The sequence below is a fragment of the Ammodytes marinus genome, assembly GCF_949987685.1.
Source record: "Ammodytes marinus genome assembly, chromosome: 18".
NCBI classification, from domain to species: Eukaryota; Metazoa; Chordata; class Actinopteri; order Uranoscopiformes; family Ammodytidae; genus Ammodytes; species Ammodytes marinus.
In genome coordinates, this window is record NC_137222.1 from 21,611,648 (window position 1) to 21,632,082 (window position 20,435).

At 41.3% G+C, this 20,435-nt stretch overlaps 1 protein-coding gene across 1 annotated transcript in view; it reads left to right on the plus strand.

Annotated features, from left to right (window-relative positions):
* Positions 1–20,435, plus strand: part of wdr7 (WD repeat domain 7) — a 105,883-nt gene that overhangs the window by 64,979 nt on the left and 20,469 nt on the right. Inside the window, exons 23-24 of the mRNA XM_080047323.1 lie at positions 5,056–5,283; positions 14,960–15,146. Of these exons, the coding sequence (XP_079903449.1) occupies positions 5,056–5,283; positions 14,960–15,146 (415 nt within the window). The remainder of the gene's footprint in view (positions 1–5,055; positions 5,284–14,959; positions 15,147–20,435) is intronic.

Below are 20,435 nucleotides of genomic sequence, written 5' to 3' on the forward strand. Positions count from 1 at the left end.
AGGAGTTCTTGCCTTTCAAGACATATTTTCCCATTGATTGATGGACTCCACAGGTTGTTGCATTACACAATCCGGCCCCTTTTTTTAATAGATTCCTTCCTTTATGGATAATGTCATTTCAGCTAGAAAGCCTTTTTATCCCAATCCATCCATGTTTTTTTTTATGAAGATTTAGCAGAGGCGGAGGCCAGCGGCGAGGGGGGGGGGAGTGCGTCTTTAGTTTATTGGGTTATGTTTGGGCGCGGGTCGGCCCAACAAATAGGATTTAGATCCAATGTCATTATGATAGATCTGACGGCCGCCAAGCAAAAGATAGATCGATGGACTTCAAAAATCAATCAGTCCGTCCACACACACACACACACACACACACACACACACACACACACACACACACACACACACACACACACACACACACACACACACACACACACACACAGGCCTGAGTGGAGAGCAGGTACACACAGACAGGAAGTGGTGCTACTGTAGCTGATGTACTGTCCACAAAAAAAAACCCTCACACATGACTTCTGCAAGACTTGTCCTCAGTTAGTTTTTTTAATGTTCTGGCTGGACCACTGTGTCAAATTAAAAGTGGTCACTCACTACGTGTGTGATTTTAGTTTTTCTAAAATGCGTCTTGTCCTATCGTCTACCTTTTTTCTCTTTTTACTTTGGGATCTCCCAGAACTAAAAACAAGTTATGAGATTGAATTTCTCAAAACGGTCCAAACACGCTTCAGCAATGGAATATTTTAAATCCATCAGGTTAGATTAGAAAACTACTCTAACAACAACAAGCTTTCTGGTATATTTTAGTTTGTATATTAGCTCTCTGGTCATATCATATTTGATATTTTTTATTGGGTTGGTAAAGGGGGAAAAATTCCTACCTTGGCCTGATGGTTTTGACTTCAGTCAGTTGTACGCTACACAAATGACATTGTTGTAAGACTCGGCTGAAAGTATTTCCCTTTAAAAAGTGTGTGTGTGTGTGTGTGTGGGGGTGGGGGGGGCACAATGAAGGGTTCTTCAGGTTTGTTTTTTTTAACAATCATTTAAAATAAAACTCTCAAACTAAATACAGTATATATGTCAGATAATTACACTTCCACAGTCATCCTAAATCAAACTATATATGCTATTTTTTTCCCCCAAAAACATAGTTAACAGTAGTTTTTTTCAGCCCCTACTCACTATAGCACTTTCACTTAGGCTGCATACATATCCCAAACCCTCCACCAAGCTGAAGGTTGCCTGATAGACAAAATTCAGGGCGTGAAAAACATCTTGCTGAAAGCATTAGCATTTGTTTTCAAAACAATAATTTTGTAACTAAAGATTTTGAATGAGGTAGGAGGAATCAAACTATGGGTGGGTGGTGTAGCAGGTAATCAGCACAGACCAAATCTCATAAGCTCAGTGCAGGAAAATCTTCAGAGAATTGATTGATCTTGACAGATAGCTGCCGGACCAATCAGGCACTGTTAACAGGATGACATCACCTCTTCACTCTGCTGAAAGGAATCAGTAACTTAACCAGTTATCACAATCGGAAAAGGGTATTTTGCCGTTTTCCCTCACACACATACAAGGCATGTGCTGTGGTCTGATGTTGCATAACAATAAACATACAGTAAAAATATGTCAGGTTGAATAGTATAAAATAGAAATAAAAATCTAGTGACATGTCAAAATGTACTGTAAAACATATTATAAAAAGATATATACACTATGTACAATAATAAGTTATTCCATGTAGATATATGGCCATGATTTTTGAATGTAATTTGAATATAAAAGTCAAAGTATGACAAAAAAAATTAATACTTTCCTGCCATACAACCTTGCTAACAGTTAAGGGACTTCCTGAAATACCATATCTGCAGATACCTCTTTCCTCTCTCTCTCTCTCTCCCCTCTCTCTCTCTCTCCCCCCCACTCTCTCTTTCTCCCTCTCTCTCTCTCTCTCCCCCTCTCTCTCCCTCTCCCCCTCTATCTCTCTTTCTCCCCTCCCCATCTCTCTCTCCCCCTCTCTGTAAATCTCAACTTTTTTAGTGATTGTAGTTGGGGAGTCTATCTCTAATTCTGTTATCTACTGGCCCAGTCTGGCCCGGGGTGGATGGATGCCATCTATAATCCATTTATCAGAGGCCGGCCGCTGGGCCTTCTTCCAAATGACAGCTGGCCTTTAGCAATCTCATTATAAAAAAAGCAACCAGGATATAGTATGGAAATATAGGGGGGAGGGGGCCCCCATATATACACTCTGAAAAATGGGCTCTGAAACGAGCACGGAAGTGGACGGAATATTGAAAAGAAAGATATTTTTAAGGTGTGTGTGTGCGTACGTGTGTGCCCATAAAAAGTCTAGTGCATTTAATTTTTAGCATGTTAAGTTTCTGTTAGTTTCAACTCTCACCTAGCAGTGACTGCTAGCAACAATCAATAAATTAACACACACATTCGTGGGGCGAATTGTGTTCATGAACTTCGAGCGATCATCTTCCCACTCCCTCACGCAATACAAATCAATGCTCTCTCTCTCTCTCTCACCCGCACAGATCATTCAGTAGGTGAACTGATCAAGTACCAGAGACATGCTACTATAGCTCAAGTGTGACCTCCACATCTTCTTGTGTGTTAAAAATCATTGGAAAGACAGGATGCATTTACACCTTTTCAACACCTGGCTGCAATACATCTTGGATTTTAATCTATCTTGAAGGCTCCTTTTCTCTGGCGTATTTACATTGAGCTGTTCTGAGATCAGATTGTTGTGTGTGTGTGTGTGTGTGTGTGTGTGTGTGTGTGTGTGTGTGTGTGTGTGTGTGTGTGTGTGTGTGTGTGTGTGTGTGTGTGTGTGTGTGTGTGTGTGTGTGTGTGTGTGTGTGTGTGTGTGTGTGTGTGTGTGTGTGTGTGTGTGTGTGTGTGTGTGTGTGTGTGTGCGTGCCTCAACATCTATACGCGTTAGAACATTTTTAACAACGTCAGTCCATAACCTTCCTACAAGCCATTATCACACTTTTCAGTAATAACGTCTTTTCCTCCAGGATCAAATGACGTTCAAATACCCAACCCACTGGAAGAGAACAGTCCTTAAATATTAACAGGGAGTAGACACAGCAGTGACCAACTCTCTCTCTCTCTTTTTCTCTATTCATCACACCCAGCTTGCTTACTCACCCCTCAACCAACCTCACAGGTTGTGTGTGTGTGTGTGAGTGCGCGGTGAGCAAGTGCTTGTTCACCTGCGATACAAATCCATAATAATGCAATGCTCGCTCATCCAGAGAGGGAGAAAATAAGAAATAGAAATCAGCGGGAAGAGGCGGTAGAATAGTGTGTTTCGCATGTGTGTGTTTGAAGGTTACACGCTCACACACCGTTTTTTATTGTAGTCCTTATATGGTCTTTGATCCAAGGTGTGTAAGGAGCTCTCGTCCCCCTACTGTGATACTCATACAGACACACACACTTATTGCTCACACACACACACACACACACACACACACACACACACACACACACACACACACACACACACACACACACACACACACACACACACACACTCATGAGTTCCCTCTTAGGGGGCTGCTGCAGTTCCCCCGCTGTGTAGACCCTGTTACATGCTACACACAAAAGAGGTTATTTTGGAGGTCCTCTTGGTGGACACAATGGGCGGACACGCCCACCCACACACACACACACACACACACATACACACACGTACATACACACACACACACACACACGTAACAAAAGGCTTCTAGTTGCACGTGTCCAAAATCCTTACAGAGGTCTGTGAACATGACCGTGTGTGTGTGTTTGCACTGTGACTAAAGGCTTTCAGCGGGGACAATAAGACGTGTGCCTGCCTGCGCGTGAGTGTGTGTGAGTGTGTGTGAGTGTGTGTGTGTGTGTGTGTGTGTGTGTAAGTAATGGTTAATACCCGGACAATAGAAGTGTGCCTGTTCAGTTGTTATCGACTCACTGCTGGAGACTCACAGGCCTGCTGCGTTTTTTTTAACCACCTTTCACCATGAAAAGGAAGAAAAAGAATGAAATGGAAACAAAAAATATATCCCCTGCAAGCTCAGAGCGCTGTACTCTAAGCTAAGGAAATGAACAGACCTACAGCACCCTTTAGATACTTCCTAATAATCTACAGTGTTCTTTATCATTTACCTAAATTGAGAAAGTCACCCAATCCAGCAAACTGTGTTGAAAGCACCATTTGAATGTCTGTTTTTTTTAAGCTATACTGCAGGTTTGAATTTTGTTATCTTGGAACAGAGCAGTTGGCCTTTTTACAATTTTATTATTTTTTTCCATTAACTAATTCTTCAGAGGTGATTTGGAAATGACAGAAATGAACATGTCATGACTTTTGTTTTGTTTTTGTCTCTGATTGTAATATATAGCTTGCCATGTTGTGTATATAGTGACCTAAAGTGTATGTTATTGTATCAGCTTCTGGGGGGTGGACTCACTTCAAAGGCTAACACAAGTATAGATTTGAAATGTACTGTATTATCATTATTAAATAATGTATTTAAGGGAATAGTGCAAAAACAATTATCTTTAGCTTTTTACCTTACTCTCCTGTTAAAGAAAAGACAACGGGAACCAGCCGTCACGGGCCCTTCCCGTTTTCCTAGTGATTTTAAAATCACATAACGTGTAAAAAATAAAGAGTTCAACAATACATGGTGTATATAAACAAGTCCCAACAAGCACACTGGAGTGTAAAGTGATGTTGTAAAGTTTATCTTTTGACCTGCTCCACCTTGACTACCAGTGTTTGAGCTAAGCTAACCTGGATGAGAGACCTATGACCATTTTCTAAATCAAAATTGCACTCGCAGTTATTAACGGAACGGTTTCTGTCACCTTTTCTTGAGTCTAAGGCTAAAGAGCTAAAAATGAAAAATGTTGAACTATTCCTTTAAAAAAATAAGAATAATAATAAAAATAAATAAATAAATAGACACGTTTATTTATATATATTTCTCTCTCTCTCTCTCTCTCTCTCTGTCCCTCTACCAGGATGTCTTTCAAACCTTCCACCCAACGCCAAGAAGATCTCCAACTCGTACGAGGAGCGCCGCAAGCAGGCCACGGCCATCGTGCTGCTGGGGGTGATCGGGGCAGAGTTCGGGGCCGAGATCGAGCCTCCTAAGGGGCCGGCCAGGGCTAGGACCGGAGGACAGGCCCCGGAAGGCTTCGGACTGACCAGCGGAGCCTCTTCCAACTACTCACTGGCAAGACACACATGTGAGTACTGCTACTGCATGAGAGAAGTGAGGACGCAACCGTTTAGGATATATTTGTGATTATGTTACGGGTGTCATGGAGGCAGTTTTGCTTGACATGATCAACTGAAAAGAAATGTAAAAAAAGAATTAAAATAATATTGTTATTGTAAGACCCTTAGTCTTATTTTGATTGTTTTTATACATTTTTTTAATTCAATGTTTTTTTTGAGGGATGATGAATCTATAAAAATAATGTAATAGCAACCTAATGTTAGTATGTTGAAGACAGGGGTGTAATATTTAGTGGTAAAACGTTTTGATGTCAATATGTCCCTTCCTAGATAATTGAGACATAGCAGCTTCATTATCAATTTTACTATGACAGTGAGTAGTATTTTAGTGTACTATTCTATCCACACACACGCAGCATTGTACTGGGCATGTAGTCAAGCCTCCCAGGACCAGCCACATACATTTTATTTTTTGTACGTGTTCTTACATTGCTTATGATGTTATTGGGGCCGGTTCTTTGTCACTTAGCATCTGAGTAGCTTTTCTGCAGTTTATAATGGGTTCATTTTACCTCGGACTTCTAATGTTAATGCAGCTTGTGCTAAGTTGCACTGACTAAATGAGCCCAGGTTTGAGCGGGAATACAGCTATATATTGCTAAGCTATATTTCAATCCTATTGCGTTTCCACTGTCTTTTAAAACGGAGGAGGTTTCTAATATGTCATTAATAGGAGGATTCTGTCGGGTTGGAAAGCCCAGTGAAGTCAGCGGTTGTGGAACTGATACTTTCATTGATTTTTTTTTTCTTTGAGAATCTATTTTTCCCATAATCTTGTTTCACCTCTTTAATTTGTATTAATTACACTAGTTTGCTGTCTACTGCATCTCCAATACTGCCAGTAACAAATCAAGCTCCTTGTCCACCTTTAGGTCTCTAACCACTGTGAATAGCCTCTTCTACCCAAACAGTATCATTAATGAGGGACTGGGCATTTCGATATGTCCAACAAATTCCCCACTCTTCTTTTTTCAGCCACATTAGCCGGTTGGCTCTAAGGGATGGCAGTTGTCAGTCGGTTCATCATTTTGCTCCAGACTGAAATAACTCAGCAAGCATTGGATGGGTTGCCATTCATTCATGGTCCCCCAGAGAGTCATTCCTACTGGCTACTTTCACTGGACTTTTTACAACAGCGCTTTGAAAATAACTGGACAAATTGTTGGATGGATGGTCAGGAAATTCGGAACTGACATTTTGAGGTCCTCAGTAAATGAATCCTAATGACATTTGGGAACCCTTATGACCAGCATTGTACCGTCTTTTGGTTTGTGGCCAAATAGCTTCGAAAAATAATGGCATATCCCATCAGGCTTAACTGTAAATCAAGTTTTTAGTAACTGTTGGCATGCTAACATGCCAAACAAAGATGTAAAAAACATTTGCTAGTGCCCTGCACTATTTTTTTGCTATTTTTATATTTTTGTGTTTGTGTGTATACTTGCATGCTGCTACACTTTCGTTGCACACTGTACAATGACAATAGAATGATTCTGAACATTACCTTCTTCATCATTAGCATGTGAACATTCTCATTGTGAGCATGTTAGCATCCTAACGTTAGGATTTAGCTACAGCAGCCTCACAAAGATGCTAACCTGTTTGTAGACAGGTGCAGTTTTAAAATGTAGGTTACCGCTGTGTAAAATGTAGGTTACTGCTAGATATCATTATTACGTTGTAATATTTTCTCTTGATGTCTGAGCAGGTGCTATTTAGTAAAGGTGTGTGTGTGTGTGTGTGTGTGTGTGTGTGTGTGTGTGTGTGTGTGTGTGTGTGTGTGTGTGTGTGTGTGTGTGTGTGTGTGTGTGTGTGTGTGTGTGTGTGTGTGTGTGTGTGTGTGTGTGTGTGTGTGTGTGTGTGTGTGTGTGTGTGTGTGTGTGTGTGTGTGTGTGTGTGTGTGTGTGTGTGTGTGTGTGTGTGTGTGTGTGTGTGTGTGTGCGTGTGTGTGGGGTTGTGGTACTTTTAGCAATGTGACGTCACATTGGCTCAACAATCTCAATCGACAACCTCCCACTTTCAGACGGGTGTGCTAAAATGTTCAGCGGTTCCCTTTTTCTTGGTTCTTGGTTTTTCCCAAACTCAGAACTACACAACTGCCAAAGTAGAAAGTTCAGTGTTGGATTAGAGGTGAGGAGAGGAGAGGGATAGGATTGATTTTCCCCCACCAAGCTTGACACCTACAAGGAGCTTGGCACTGACAGCCTGTGTGCCACGCTGGGGCCTGCAGCGTGAGGACCTTGGTTGTGGGCATCAAACCTGCACTAAGCAGAGCCACTCTTCCGTCCCACTGCTCCAGCCCTCCGATTGGCTGCCCCTCGGGGGGAATCCGCCTGGCGACAGAACTCTGGTCTCTCCCTGATAGGCTGTGGAGCGTGATGCTGCTTTAGTTTGGCCCTGGACCCAGTGGTCAAGTTCACCTGTGTGGACGCAACACAAACCTCCACACCAAACCCCAGGCACATGAACCATTAGATGAAAACAGCTGAAGGTTTAATTGATCCCTTCGAGCACCACAGTTCCACCCCTTTTCATGACCCCTCGGGCTGGCTATCATGATACCGTATGATCCCCCAACTGAATAAAACAAGGTATGAATTGAACCAGATGAAATCCAAGAATTGGTTAACAAGACTTAGGATTCAACACTGGACATTATTGCTTTTAACAAAAGAACAACAATGGGGATTTTGGCCATTGCTTTTCTTATCTTAAGCCTCCTTGCTATTCACCATAGGCTCCAAGCCTTATTAAGCCGACTCTCCCAACTGCACAAACCTGTTGGAAGCTGCTGGCTTCAACTCGATGAATGCTGCATGTTTATGAGTACATGTGAATGAAGGTTGAAGCCCTGCAGTCAGAATTAGCAGAATTCAGCAGGGGTGTCAGCATAAGGAGATCTGAAAAAAAAACAAGGAAATGTTATTACAGCTGTCAGAGCCGTACAGTGAGAGAAATAAATAATGAATGAATTAGATGTGATGCGACCCTGTCTGGTGTTATCATATAGGATGTTCATCAGCCTTGAAGTTGTCCTAGCTATATTTATAGGAAATGAAGCAGGGTAAAATACTGATTCATTAATGCATTGCAAAATATTTTTTTTCTCAATTCAATGTCGATTCAGAAAAAAAAAAAAAAAAAAAATTCCCCTCCTACAACATGAAGCCGACCGATACTGTCTAATAATCTGTCTATATTAGCATCGGTGTAGAATAATATAGGAGAAAAAAATACAGTTCCGTCTGAAAAATGTCATCTACACATATTATTTAATCGATTTTTTAAGCAATTGGATCAAAATCATATTGAATTTGTGACCTAAAGAATCATAATTGAATTGCATTTTGAGGTTATTGACATTACCCTGCCCTACTTAATACCATCATTTCCCTTTTTAAGGCCAGTTTACCACTCTGCTCATGGTCAGAAACCAGCATTGCTTTCTTGTAGGTGACGGGAAACCTACCAAAGTCTCCAAGGTCAAAATCACATACTTAACTTTACTGACCTATTCACCACCTCAGCCTCCTGTTTAGCTCCTTTAGCTGAGAACACAGTGTGAGTGTGACCGTATACCCTTTAAAACGTGCTATTACTTAATAAAAAGCTCAAGCAGACAATTACAGAGGACTATAAAAAGAATGTCTTGAAGGACATTATTTATGTTTTTTTCTCTCTGTTCCTTTCTCACGTGTTGTGTGTGCTCCTTTCATAACTGCCTTTTACTCTTTTTTTCACCCTTGTCTTCCTTTCACTCGTTTGTTGTTTTTCTCCCTTCTTCCACCCTCTCTCCAACACCCCCCCCCCTCTCTCTCTCTCTCTCTCTCTCTCTCTCTCTCTTATGAAATTGAAAGATGGATTGCTGTTGTTGGCGTGCGGGCGCTGTGTGTGTGATGAATGAGACCTGTCCGTACATAGAGAGGGGAGGCTACCAGGAGTCTATATAGCGTAGAATAGATTGATGTTTTCATATGGGCGGAGAGAGGGGGGAGATTGAGCTTAAGGATGGAAGGAAGGAAAGAGAAGGAAGGAAGGAAGGACGGAGGGACGGATGATGACGGAGGGAGAGGAGGATGTTGTCGGACAGTATAAAAGAGTCAAACTATAGATCAGTGTGTACCGACCGACGCCGAACAATAACGCTCGCAGTAAATCTCGAAAAAAATACTCCAGGGTCCTTCCCTTCAGAGACAGGCCCCATTCACTGTGTGAGGCCTGGCAGTCTAAAACATTCATGAGAGCTGATGGGAAGTTGAGTTTTTTCATGTTGTACTGTAGAAGAATTGACGAAGGACAAGGACAGGTGACGGGAGCTACGACGTCTCTAGTGTGCAGCAAACCCAGCTAATGTTTCCATTTTGAATCAGCAATATGAAGACTTTTTTCATTCCAAAGTATTCCATACTTATTGGACTTAAAACTGGCTAGCAAGTATAAAGTATAAAGTGCCTGCTCAGACTAGAAATTGGCACAGTGAAAACCAAAATCTTGGGGTGCTGAAAGCTATGTAAGATGCTAGTTAGCTAGGAAGATTCTCAGCCTTGACCTTTTATATACTATCTATGTCCATGACACATTAGCCAGCCAAATTAGCCATATTGCTAGCTTCCAGTTGGGTATGTCTCCACTGGTATTCTTTATGTTTATCTAATGGTTGTTGAGCAGATATAACTCATATTGTTTTAAGTTAATGTTTTAACATATAGACGAGTAATGGAGAAACTGGCTCTCGTTCATTCTCTTCTTCAATTGTTTCGTATTTTCCCCCTTTTTCTCTCCCTCTCCCTGCAGCCGGTCTGATCCGGCTCTCATCCTCCTACCAAGTCCCCAACATTGATTTACCTTCACCTCCCATTTAAGCTCAAACAGAGGAAGAGAGAGAGAGAGAAATAGAGAGCGAGAGAGAGAGAGAGAGAGAGAGAGAGAGAGAGAGAGAGAGAAAGGGGGCAGGGCCGATGGAGGAAAGAAAGTAGAGAAAACCCGTTAATGATCGCCTCGGCCTGGTAAACTTTAGACGTCACCAATCTGTCACTATTTCACACTCTCTACCTCCATTCCTCCCTACTTCCTTCCTTCCCTCGCTCTCTCCCTCCTACTGCTGCTCTAATCACCCTCTCTCTGTGTGTGTTAATGTGACATGTTTACTGCGCTAACTAACAGCTCATTATGGCCTGGCTGATGTTTTGTCGATAGCTATTGGTTCATTTGGGTCCGGGCCTGCCTTTAAACAAAGATGTCCGCCGTGAGAAATGGACCCCCGAGTCCGTACCCTCTCTCACTTCCTGCTCGCTGACCAAAAGGGGGGAGGGGCTGTTCATTTTGATCTCATTCCAGCCAATGATTGTTAACGGGCGTGTTTAATTGTCCAGAAAAAAAATAGAGGCTTTTTTTAGTGTGACAGATAAAAACACCATCAGGTTCATTATAGAGACACACACTCACACGTCTAACACACACACACCTGCCCACCCACATGCACTGTCACTGCGTTGAACTTTGACATCATGACCTCTGAGGCCCTGTGTGTGTGTGTGTGTGTGTGTGTGTGTGTGTGTGTGTGTGTGTGTGTGTGTGTGTGTGTGTGTGTGTGTGTGTGTGTGTGTGTGTGTATGGGTTTGGGGGGGTTCTGCTGGTTCACTGTGAAGAGCACGTACCCACGTATTAACAATGTCAGGGGTTTGAATTTGACTGCTGACCTTTTGACCAATGATCTCTAAATCATACTGCCCCCCACCCCCACCCCCCTCCTCCTCCTCCATGCTCCCACACGGTCACCTAGCAAGTTTATTATTGATTATCAGTTCATTTGAAGGCAACGTTAAGTTGTTCCTATGGGGGAGAACTGAAGGGTTTTAAAAAGGCTTTTAGCATATGTAATACAACTCACACTACAAGAATGTTACACGTGATAGCCTTTTTCATTCAGTTTTTCAGAGGATCAAGGCTGGTGTCATTCTATATTTTTCTCATTGTCAATGACAAAAACCAAAACAATGTCCATCCAGACCCACGGCTTCCTACAAACTTTAATCTTTTAAAATGTACTTTTGTCTTCTTTCTTTTTCCATTCAGTGCCTTTCTATATGTAGTGTTTACTGTCTGTGTGGCCAATTGAAGCAGACAATGTCAAAGTGAAACATGATAGAACACTGCACAGCGTTACAAAACAACGTGTATGTTAATAAGGACCTCCTTATTTCTTTGAAAGCAACAGGAAATACAATCAGATCGTGTGGGTCAACCTGCCAAAAGCTGAAAGAACAGAATCCTACTGGTGTAGAAAAAAAAATGTGGTGAAAAAAAGCATGGAGAAATAGTTTCATAGATGTCTGTTGGTGGTCTTAATGATTTGTAATAATCATTAGCTGTAGGTCAAAGTTCCCTCAGAGCCCTATGACTGCTGATATTTACAATCCATTGTTAGTATGTATATTGATGTATGTAACAAAAACAGGATTGATTTTGGCTCTGGTTGTTTGCTCACGTCACGTTGAAGGGTCAAAGTTGAACCAGCCTCTCACTGAGTAGCAACTAGGGTTGCAAAGGGGTGGAAAGTTTCCGGTAAATTACCGGAAACTTTCCGGAAACTTTCCACGGGAACTTTCGCTCGGGAATTTTGGGAATATTCAAAATTGGAAATTATAGGAATTAACTAAATGTCTGTAATTTAAATGATTTTTTTTCATATCCAAACATAAATCTAAACATATAAACACTATGTTTGGTCATAGGCAGACATCCATGCAAAATAATACAATCAAAAAACATTACATTTGAACAGATTTATTTGTAAAAAGAATTTTCAAGTTTTGATTATTTTATGAACAATCAATAATTTCACTGAACAACAAAAAGATGAATGTTAAATATTACTCATCTGTCTGACCCCACCCATTCAATGAATAAAGTCAAATGCCCCCCATGTGATGGAGGAATGCACAGTGCATGTAGGGGGCATGGTCTCAGTACCCCTGCAGTAGGATGTGTGCTATGTGCAATTTGCCAAGTGTACTTGCATAAAATCTGGTTGTTTTAGTCAAGATTATGCTAAAATATATTGTCCCCAACTATATTTAAAATCACTGTTTAAGCCTCTGTAAGCCTGGTCTAGTAAAAATCAATAAATTATATCAAGTTGGGTGTCTCAAACTTTTTTTAAAAATCTGATTTGAAATTAAATGTTCATAAATATATTAAAACTTAGTTGAAAAAACTGCTTTTTACAGTCTAGAACATTTGCCAGGACTGAAATAACATTGTTAGGAGAATGTAATGCATTTGGGTAGCTTTAAATTTAGTAAATTCCCGTTTATTCCTGTTAATTCCCAAAATTCCCGTTAATTCCCATAAATTCCCGTTAATTCCCATGGAAAGTTTCCAACTTTGAAAATTCCCGGAATTTTGCAACCCTAGTAGCAACACACCTATTCTGCATGCTTGACTCTTTCCCTGCATTCCAATCCCCACACTTTCTGCTATTTAGTATGGTAAAAAAAAATGTAGCATGTCCCAATTCTTGTGGTCGGATTTAGTATGCTTTAAATATACAAGGATGCCTTCTGCTAGATCCGGTCGGGTCTTTTAGTGTCGAAATCAGCATGCTATTTGTGAGATTCTGACCCACAATCCAGTGCACGCCGGAAGTGACATCACACCGACAGAGCCTTCTGTATGTAGTATGAAGAATAGAAAAAAAAGGGTATGCTCTTTTACACGCAGGGTCAACAGACATAACATATCTGCTTACAACGTTAGCAGCGATATCCATCTCTTACACTATAACAATGTAGCGCAATTGCTAAAGCAGTTATAGGGCTCTATCTGTCGTTACCGGAATGTATTGTGACGGCTATGCTAACCCACTTAGCCTCCAGCCTTATATATATATCATAGGCCCATCTATAGGCCGTGTGTGTGTAGATTTAAACCAATAAAGAAAGGGGGTTTGCCATTTAAGGCGGACTGATGATGAAATGCCAGGAGATCCAGTTGATGAGATTAGGTGTGTCTGTGTGCGTGTGTGTGTGTGTGTGTGTGTGTGTGTGTGTGTGTGTGTGTGTGTGTGTGTGTGTGTGTGTGTGTGTGTGTGTGTGTGTGTGTGTGTGTGGAGACTGGAGGACCTTTAGAAACCACCACAGAATTAGTCATGCTTCCAAGTAAATTATCTTGTTTTATATTATATGTTTCTTCTTGTTATGACTGTTTGGCATTTACATTTCAAGCGACAATTCAATGACCCGTATTGATCTTTGAATGGGCTCACAGAGTAGAAGAGGGAAGGAGCCTCCTTGTTGCAAATGTAGAGTCTCTTTATGCTAGAGCCAAACGATGCACGTATGATAACTGAATTGAATAGGTAAGTAAATGAGGAATTGAGTTTTCTGTTCCCATTTCCAAACGAAAACCAGAAACCAGATGTTTAATCTGCTTCTCTCCGTTTCGATTTCCCTCCGACTTTATCTTTTTTTAGAAGCACTTTGTGAAGATTCTGCTAAAGTGTGTGTGTGTGTGTGTGTGTGTGTGTGTGTGTGTGTGTGTGTGTGTGTGTGTGTGTGTGTGTGTGTGTGTGTGTGTGTGTGTGTGTGTGTGTGTGTGTGTGTGTGTGTGTGTGTGTGTGTGTGTGTGTGTGTGTGTGTGTGTGTGTGTGTGTGTGTGTGTGTGTGTGTGCGAGATGTGTGTGTGTGTGCGATGTGTGTGTGTGTGTGCGATGTGTGTATATGTCTTTGGGGGAGGGGTTGTTATTGAGGGATGGGGGATCTTTTCTGGAGTCTTAATGGTCAGTGTGTCCCCACAGAGACTGGCTCAAATGTCAGGTCAGCTATGAAGTGACCCCCATCCAGCTCGCTGTCTTTATCATCTTTTGTGTGTGTGTGTGTGTGTGTGTGTGTGTGTGTGTGTGTGTGTGTGTGTGTGTGTGTGTGTGTGTGAGGGGCACAGAAGTTGAATCATTTCTACCCAAACCTGATTTGGAACATCAAGATTTATTATTTTTTCCTTATTAAAAGATAGGATACCTGTTTAGACATTCCTTCTTTTTTTCAAATGCCCCCAATGTCACTATGAAGGGGCGGGGCTCTTTGACCCTCTGCAGTGACACTCAAGTCATATAGAGCTGATATGTCCATCAGTCTTTTAACCATTATCTGTTTACATTGCTTCAGAGTGTAGGGAATGTAAATTAGCCCATTGTTTGAATTTGAGTGTGTACTTTACCATATGATACCATATCGCATATTTATTTAAAACTATATTTAACATTATTCTTTTGAATGTACAGTATCCTATTTCACTACAGTTATTATTTCCATGTACAGTATTCTATTTGTTCTACATTTAATTTAACTGTATTTTGCATTATACTTTGTACTTATATGGTGCACCTTAGCTCAACAATCTTCATCTGCACTGTGTCCTTGCACTACTTTTGTGTTTATTTGTGTCTCAGGTGTTGCTCTCTTCACTCTATATTGCATTGTTGAGAGGAGCCTGGGACTTGAGAATGTCATTGCCAATGGCTGCTGCTGTAATTGTTAATATGCATATGACAAATAAACCATCCTGAATCTTTTAATCTCTTGATTAAACACACAAGTGAAGTTTTTTGTCCATTGTTTTTCACAGGTAAGGCGCTGACTTTCTTGCTGCTGCAGCCCCCCAGCCCCAAGCTGCCTCCACACAGCACCATCCGCCGCACAGCCATCGATCTGATTGGCCGAGGCTTCACGGTGTGGGAGCCATATATGGACGTGTCGGCCGTGCTCATGGGACTGCTGGAGCTCTGCGCTGACGCCGAGAAGCAGCTGGCCAAGTCAGTCCACTGCAGTGCACACACGCTAGCACGCACACACACACACACACACACACACACACACACACACACACACACACACACACACACACACACACACACACACACACACACACACACACACACACACACCTCTCTCAGAAGGAGCTGTTGCTGTTATGGAGAAATTACAAACTTTATCTAATTCATTTATATTTATATATAAAAAGTAAGAGGAACAAAGTGAATGTATGTTAGAAATCGGAATTTGGCAGGTGGGAGTAAAGGCCCTATCTCACTTGACTAAGACATTGTTGGAGACACAAAATCGCGAGGAAAATTGTGAAATTGGCGACAAATTAAATCACACTGAATTGGTACTTACGGCACGTTTGAGAATGTTACACCGAGCTCCTCCGTCATTTGGAACAAAATTCGCCGAGCATCGCCCGACGATCGCAAAAAAAAAACACTCGCAAAGTTGTGTCACATTTCTCTCACATTATGACTCATGGAAACTAAATGGAAAAGGGTTAGATCCTGTAGTGTCAGCTATATGTTGAAATAGTCATCACATGCCACTGAAACAATCTAGATGTACTTAAGACTGGCTTGGGACATAACTTTAGGCTCAAACTTTCTTTACTCGGAAACTGTGACACTTGTCTTTGAAAGGTAAATGTTCAGATGGCCTGTTCTTAAACAAGTCAGCATGCAGAACCCTTAAAGACTGCACCTGGACTTGCACATTAAAACAGACTTACTTTAAGATTAAAGTCATATAGAAAAATAGAAACACACACTGATCTCACAGAGCACTCCTGTGTCCCAGACAATGAACGCTCCATTCATTTGTTAGCGTTTTTCTGTTCCACTCCTTCAGTCTGCCCTGCTAGATTCCATAGTACGGACAACAGTACAGCCTGCTTATAGATACAAATATAATGTATGTACACATACGCGCACACTCACACACACACACACACACACACACACACACACACACACACTCAGCCATTATAGAGCTGACACACTGAGTTATGGAAGCCAGGTCGTAATCCGATTGCAGGACATTATGATGATGTAACGATGTCTGCGTTGCTCTGACATGGGAGTCCTCTGTCTGTCTACATGTGTGTTCATGTGCGATCAGTTTTTTTTTTTTTTTTTTTTTTTTTTTTAAACTATTTTACTCAAATTTGTCCCTACAGAAAACTAACAGTCACATTGATGCCAGTGCAGAGCCTTCAGAGGGTGTACCCTTTTAGATTGTAAGGGCCAGTTCCCCTCAGCTGAAATACAATTTTCAAAGCTGGGGGAAATAATCCATGTTACTTCCGGCACAAGCCCATTGGTAGCCCAGACCACTAGAATACCAACCTTTTTGGCTGGTGACACCATGAAGCAAAGTCTAGTCCTACTCTTACATTTGAAGATTTTCTTAAAGCCTGAAAAAGTACAATTGCCAAGTTGGTAAAAGCAAACTAATGTATGTATTTTTCAGAATCAGAAATACATTATTGGTCCCTGGGGGGGAATTTGCTCCAATTAAGAAATATATAAGAGAGAAAGAAGTGTAAAGAATATGTGCCTAATGCCACAAATGATAGCCAACAATAATAATCTAACAGTATCATAAAAGAGTAAGAATTAAATAAGTATGAACATTATTCTACAATAGGTGCACAATGTAAGTACTTGAAATAGAGCACTATGAGATACAGTATGTTGTATGCCATTCTCCCAATCCTCTGATGTGTTCATCCTATCATATAATTTTTTGGGATACTCTTCTTGACTGTATTAGCGCACACTGTTACTGTAACAGTGTGTGATCTAGTAGGACTTCCTGGGTTGGTCATAGTTGTTTTTGATGACAGATGTTGACGGCAGCAGAGTCCACCAGAAGAGGTCAAAGGTTAATGCTGCCTTCCTATAGTCACTCTGAGGTTGTGCTTTAAGTAAATGCAGCATTGTGTATGAGTGAAGGGTCAGAGTTCATACAGACAAGGTGATTCAGTGGCATCTTCTTATCTATGGTACAAAGGACTGTGCGTGCGTGCGTGCGTGTGTGCGTGCGTGCGTGCGTGCGTGCGTGTGTGTGTGTGTGTGTGTGTGTGTGTGTGTGTTTTTCTCCCGGCTGAATTGTAACTGGCCAGCATGAGTTGATCTTATTAGGGCTGAAACTGGAGCTGGGACAGTCTGGTTAAATGAGTATAGATATGTCTGCTGCCACTTTGCTGTGTGTGTGTGTGTGTGTGTGTGTGCGTGACGTCTGGTATAAAGGGTTTTCAGGGGACCTACTGTATGCCTTGCACAACATGCAGAGAGATCGAGATGGTACGTGTGTATCGCTCAAAACAATTGGATCCCTTGTGACACAATTATAATTTCTTAAGGAAATTATTTTAATGTTTGAGCTGACAAACCATATAAATAATTAAACTATATATAACCATATAATCAGAAATGATATAAAACTAAATCCTACTATTGCCACGAGAGATACAGTCTGTTTATGTTAGTGAATGCACACAGTCCATTATGGTATTCCTAATGTTCATATAAGATATTTTTAGATAATTTTATGTACGGTACATAGCCTGTTCAAATTGTACACACATATGGTGTTTTGTATTAAAACTAGGCTTTGACACAGGGTTGTTCTTCTAACCCCCTCATGATTAGGTAATGTCAAACGTATTAATACACAGTGAACTTGGAACACTTCGGGGGCCCCTAAGGGTTGTAACAGCAGCCTTGATGTCAACTGCAAGGATAGTGGTCGGAATATAACACTTAGCATACAGTGTGTTATACAAAAGTTAACTGTGATGACGTGTGCATTTCCCATAGCTAACAATGGTTATTGATTAAGGCTTCAAGAGAACCATACATTTCATAATCTATCATTGTTTAAATCGCTCAAATTAAATCACTCTTCTGTGTTGGCATCATGACTAGTCAGCTCTCTAGAAACTTCTCTTAACTTCTCCCTACTCTAGATGAATACATGTTTGTCTATATTATCTATGACACAGTAACCAGGGACATAATGGAAACAGGCCTCTGAAACTTTCCAAACTTCTAAATTCCATCAGTAAATCTGTAATAATATTTGGGTCGGAATTTCAAGGACCTCTCGTAGGCTTGTCGATATTTCAATTCTGAACTCTAGTCCGAGTGGGATGTGTTTGTAGCGGCCACTGTAGAGATAAATGCATGTTTTATTGTGTGTGTGTGTGTGTGTGTGTGTGTGTATGAATTTGACATGCAGGGATAAATGCACCTCTTTACATTGTGTTTTTCTGTCTGTTTTTGAAAAATTGTATTTGTCATGCAGAGCTTCAAATCAATGTTCTGATTATCTGTGTGTGTGTGTTTGTTTGTTCCGTGCTGAGATAAGTACTTGTTGTTGTCACCATGGATGTGGACTCATGAACACAACAGGATGTTTCAACACAGAGAACAGTGATCAGAAAAGTACAGGCCACTCTGTTTTCCATAATCGTGTGTTTGTGTGTGTGTGTGTGTGTGTGTGTGTGTGTGTGTGTGTGTGTGTGTGTGTGTGTGTGTGTGTGTGTGTGTGTGTGTGTGTGTGTGTGTGTGTGTGTGTGTGTGTGTGTGTGTGTGTGTGTGTGTGTGTGTGTGTGTTACATTGATGTAAAGTGAACCTGAAAACCCTACTTGAGTAACAGTAGAGATACCTAGATTTTTTTTTGGAAAAATTTTTCTATTAGAAAACTACTATTCTGGTACAAGTGCAGGCACTGCATTTACCTCACCTCAGTAGAAGTATTACAAGCCATGACATGTTTGGTATATTTGCATTAAAATGACCATCATCAATTAGTCAAGAGCCAATATATTCTACAGTATTTTATAAACTCTCTCATATGTTTTATGTGCAACAATCCTAATGGGTGTTACAGCCCAAAAAGCATGCTGATTTCAACAGTATACATCTCGGAGGGATATAGTAGACATCCGGGTATTTTTAAGCATACGTAATCAGACCGCAAGAATTGGGACATCCTAAATCTGTTTTTCATACTAAATAGCAGAACGTATGGGGATTGGAACACAGCCTATATGTGTATCTGCAGTGTGAAATGGATTCAGAGGAGCCCAGCAGTCTGTAAGCAGTTAGTGAACAGTTGAGTTCCCCTATCTGCAACGCCAGGAGCCAAACCAGCCTGTAAACAGTCAGTCAGTCAGTCAGTCAGTCACACATACACAGGCTTGGTTTCTCTTGCAGCAGTAACTCTCATCATGTGACTGTGGTTATTCACTCCTCCCTCCCTCCCTCCCTCTCTCCCTCCCTCCCTCACACAAATCAATACTTCCAATCCTCACTCACTGTGTGTGTGTGTGTGTGTGTGAGAGAGTATTGACTGGGTAATGTCAGCGTGATACTGGCGGTGAATGCAGTCATGTTGCCAGGTTCACACACAGGCTGAACCCAGCATGTTTGTATGTATGTATGTGTGTGTGTGTGTGTGTGTGTGTGTGTGTGTGTGTGTGTGTGTGTGTGTGTGTGTGTGTGTGTGTGTGTGTGTGTGTGTGTGTGTGTGTGTGTGTGTGTGTGTTGACTGTCAGCTCTGCATACTGTGTGAATTCATCCAAGTTGAGTATTTTTAAAGATGAACACATAATCCAGTTCACTTCCTTTAACTTTAAGGACTACAGTTCGATACAGTTTCATTTATTTTTCGACATTTATCTAGTTTTTGTTATCGGGTTTAAATTTAAATTGTGGTGTCTGGTGTGTCATATGTGTTTACAGGTAAAGGTGTAGTCAGTGGTTCTGGAGAATGCTTGTAGTTTAAATCAGTGAGTATCTCCTCACTATCCATTCCCTGTATGCACTGCGTTTGTGCTGTAAAAATATCCAGTGTTAATACTAGTGGTGGGCCGATAACGGCGTTAACGTGCTGCGTTAACGCCAGACTCTTATCGGCGATAAAAAAAATATCGCCGTTAATCTCTTGTTCCTCTTATTTTAGCGCGGATGTATACCTGGCCGAATTGCACTGTAGTGCACGAGTCAGAACGAGTCCGACTTCGCACCTGTGTAGCCTACCACATCAAACGTAACGTGCTGACATGGATGCAGCTAGGAAGCCGCCGGGTTTGCTTCAGGGAAAATGTATTTTTAAGAAGCTTCCCAATGGAAACCTCGACAAGACCAAGGTTGTTTGCACCTTGTGCAATGCGGAATTGGTTTACTGTAGGAGTTCTAACAGTCTGTGCTCTCGGAAGCGGCCGGGGCATGCGTGTGTGCAATGGGAGAGCTTTGTGTGGAGAGAA